This window comes from Poecilia formosa, unplaced genomic scaffold (assembly GCF_000485575.1).
Source record: "Poecilia formosa unplaced genomic scaffold, Poecilia_formosa-5.1.2 Scaffold465, whole genome shotgun sequence".
NCBI lineage: Eukaryota > Metazoa > Chordata > Actinopteri > Cyprinodontiformes > Poeciliidae > Poecilia > Poecilia formosa.
This window is the reverse complement of record NW_006800404.1, coordinates 262,472-264,255: the sequence shown is the minus strand read 5'-3', so window position 1 is coordinate 264,255 and position 1,784 is coordinate 262,472. Positions and strand designations below refer to the sequence as shown.

The 1,784-nt window shown below is 44.8% G+C and overlaps 1 protein-coding gene across 2 annotated transcripts in view; it reads right to left on the bottom strand.

Annotated features, from left to right (window-relative positions):
• Positions 1–1,499, bottom strand: part of fkbp1ab (FKBP prolyl isomerase 1Ab) — a 12,516-nt gene extending 11,017 nt beyond the window's left edge. The window contains exons 1-2 of one of the 2 annotated variants that reach the window (XM_016664070.1): positions 1,347–1,499; positions 1,155–1,202 (exon numbers count right to left, since the gene is read on the bottom strand). In XM_016664070.1, the coding sequence (XP_016519556.1) occupies positions 1,155–1,202; positions 1,347–1,383 (85 nt within the window). In that variant the 5' untranslated portion in view covers positions 1,384–1,499. The remainder of the gene's footprint in view (positions 1–1,154; positions 1,203–1,346) is intronic. The other variant, XM_007578052.2, reaches the window with a different exon arrangement.
• Between the last annotated feature and the right edge of the window lie 285 nt (positions 1,500–1,784).

Sequence of the window (1,784 nt, the reverse complement as noted above, 5' to 3'; positions counted from 1 at the left end):
GATACCTTTATAATTATTTATATGACTACTTATACTTAATTGTCACAATATATAATTTTAGTATTTCTTTAATTATTTTAAACTATTATAATGTATTGAGTTCTGCTCCTGGACAAGGGCTTTTACAGGCATCATCCACCAACTACAATGTTTAAAATAAAATAATATTCAGCAAATACCAGGAAAATATACATTGTTGAAAAAATTATATTTTGTGTATATTTTATTCAAATTTTGTGCTTTATCCATAGGACCTGTTTTGTCCCTATTCTCAAGAATCACTGTAATAATAATTTTCACACTAGTCAGTACATTTTGAAATTCATGCATTTCCTTTTTGTAAACCATAAAAACAATCCCTTTTGTGCGACAAATGACGTGTGAAGAGCTTCATATCCAAGAGGAGGATGTTCGGCTCCAGAGGGAAGGACTGGCTGAGGCGAATCTGATGAGGTGCGGAGGGAAACTGCGTTCATGTGCGTGTCTGCTGAAAAATATTAAATGAACAACAATACAAGCGAGGCTGCCATTATTCCAGCCTCCCAGACGATTCTAATCCGCTCAGCTCAACTGCCACTGACCCCCGCCCCTCGACCCCGAAGAAACTCCAACAAAAGACAGAACCAGGCTGGAAATCAGACAGGATTTAAAGCCCGGCTGTCTGCCCCCTGCTCCCTGTCTGTCTGTCTGTCTGGGGAAACCCTGAGGCGGGATTCATCATACTCGCTGTTTATGAGTATTATTGTATCCAGAGCAGACAAATGCTGATCTCTAGCCACGTATTTTTTATTTATTTATTTATTTTTTATTACTGAAGCGCAATGTGGAATCCAGAGCACCGATCATGACGCGTTATGGGGGACTTTTCCTGCCAAATCTCGTAGGAAAACCAGTCCCAGGGACGTGTGTGGCTGGAAGTCAAGCCTCAGCTGCTGCAGGTGTGGGCAGGAACATGTCAATTGTGCCTCGCAGTGACCGCGTCTGTGGGTCCCGATCATTTCTGGCACGGTGCTTCCAGGATAGAACTATTCTGAGCCAGGGTTTTATTTGGGGTGCAGAGACAGTTGCCCGCAGCAGTCACCCAGCTCGTCTCAGAGCAATCTCCAGAGAAGGGAGCAGAAAAGGAACAAGTTTCATCTCCTTCCCCAACTCACCCACATAATGCACCACACACGTCTGGCCTTTTTTGGGGAACGTCCTTCCTGTGGAGGAAGCAGAGAGGCGCTTAGTTGGAACCGTGCAGAGCAGGCGGTGATTTCTGAGTCCTGGAGCGGAATTAGACAGGAGAGCGGACAGACGGGCTCTCTTACATTCCCTCTCCACCCCTCCTGTGCAGCGGCTCTTACCGTCTCCCGGCGTGAGTGTCTCGATCTCGACTCCCATGTCAGCGTTGTGCGTCTTCCTGCTGCCCAAGGACCCGGTGCGCTCTTAGTGCAGTGGTTCCTTCAGCCTGTTTGGTCGCTCCTCTCTCTCTCTCTCTCTGTCTCTCTCCATCTCTCTTTCGCTGCAATCAACGTAAGGAGAGCTATAAAGCATCGCTTCCGCTTCGGACTTCAAAATAGTTGAAGTCTGGAGAAGTTTGGCACTTAATTTCACAATTTTAATGAAAAAACACACAAAAAGAAATTAATATGAAGGAAATATTCTTCCGCTATTGTGTCATTCCTTTATATCCTTGCTTTCATCCTTTTCCTTCCTCATTTCAAAGGCGCCCCCCAAAGGCAACAGTGCCAATGGCAACCCCAAAGAATCATGTCATCTTCTTTAATCAAAATTGCAAACAA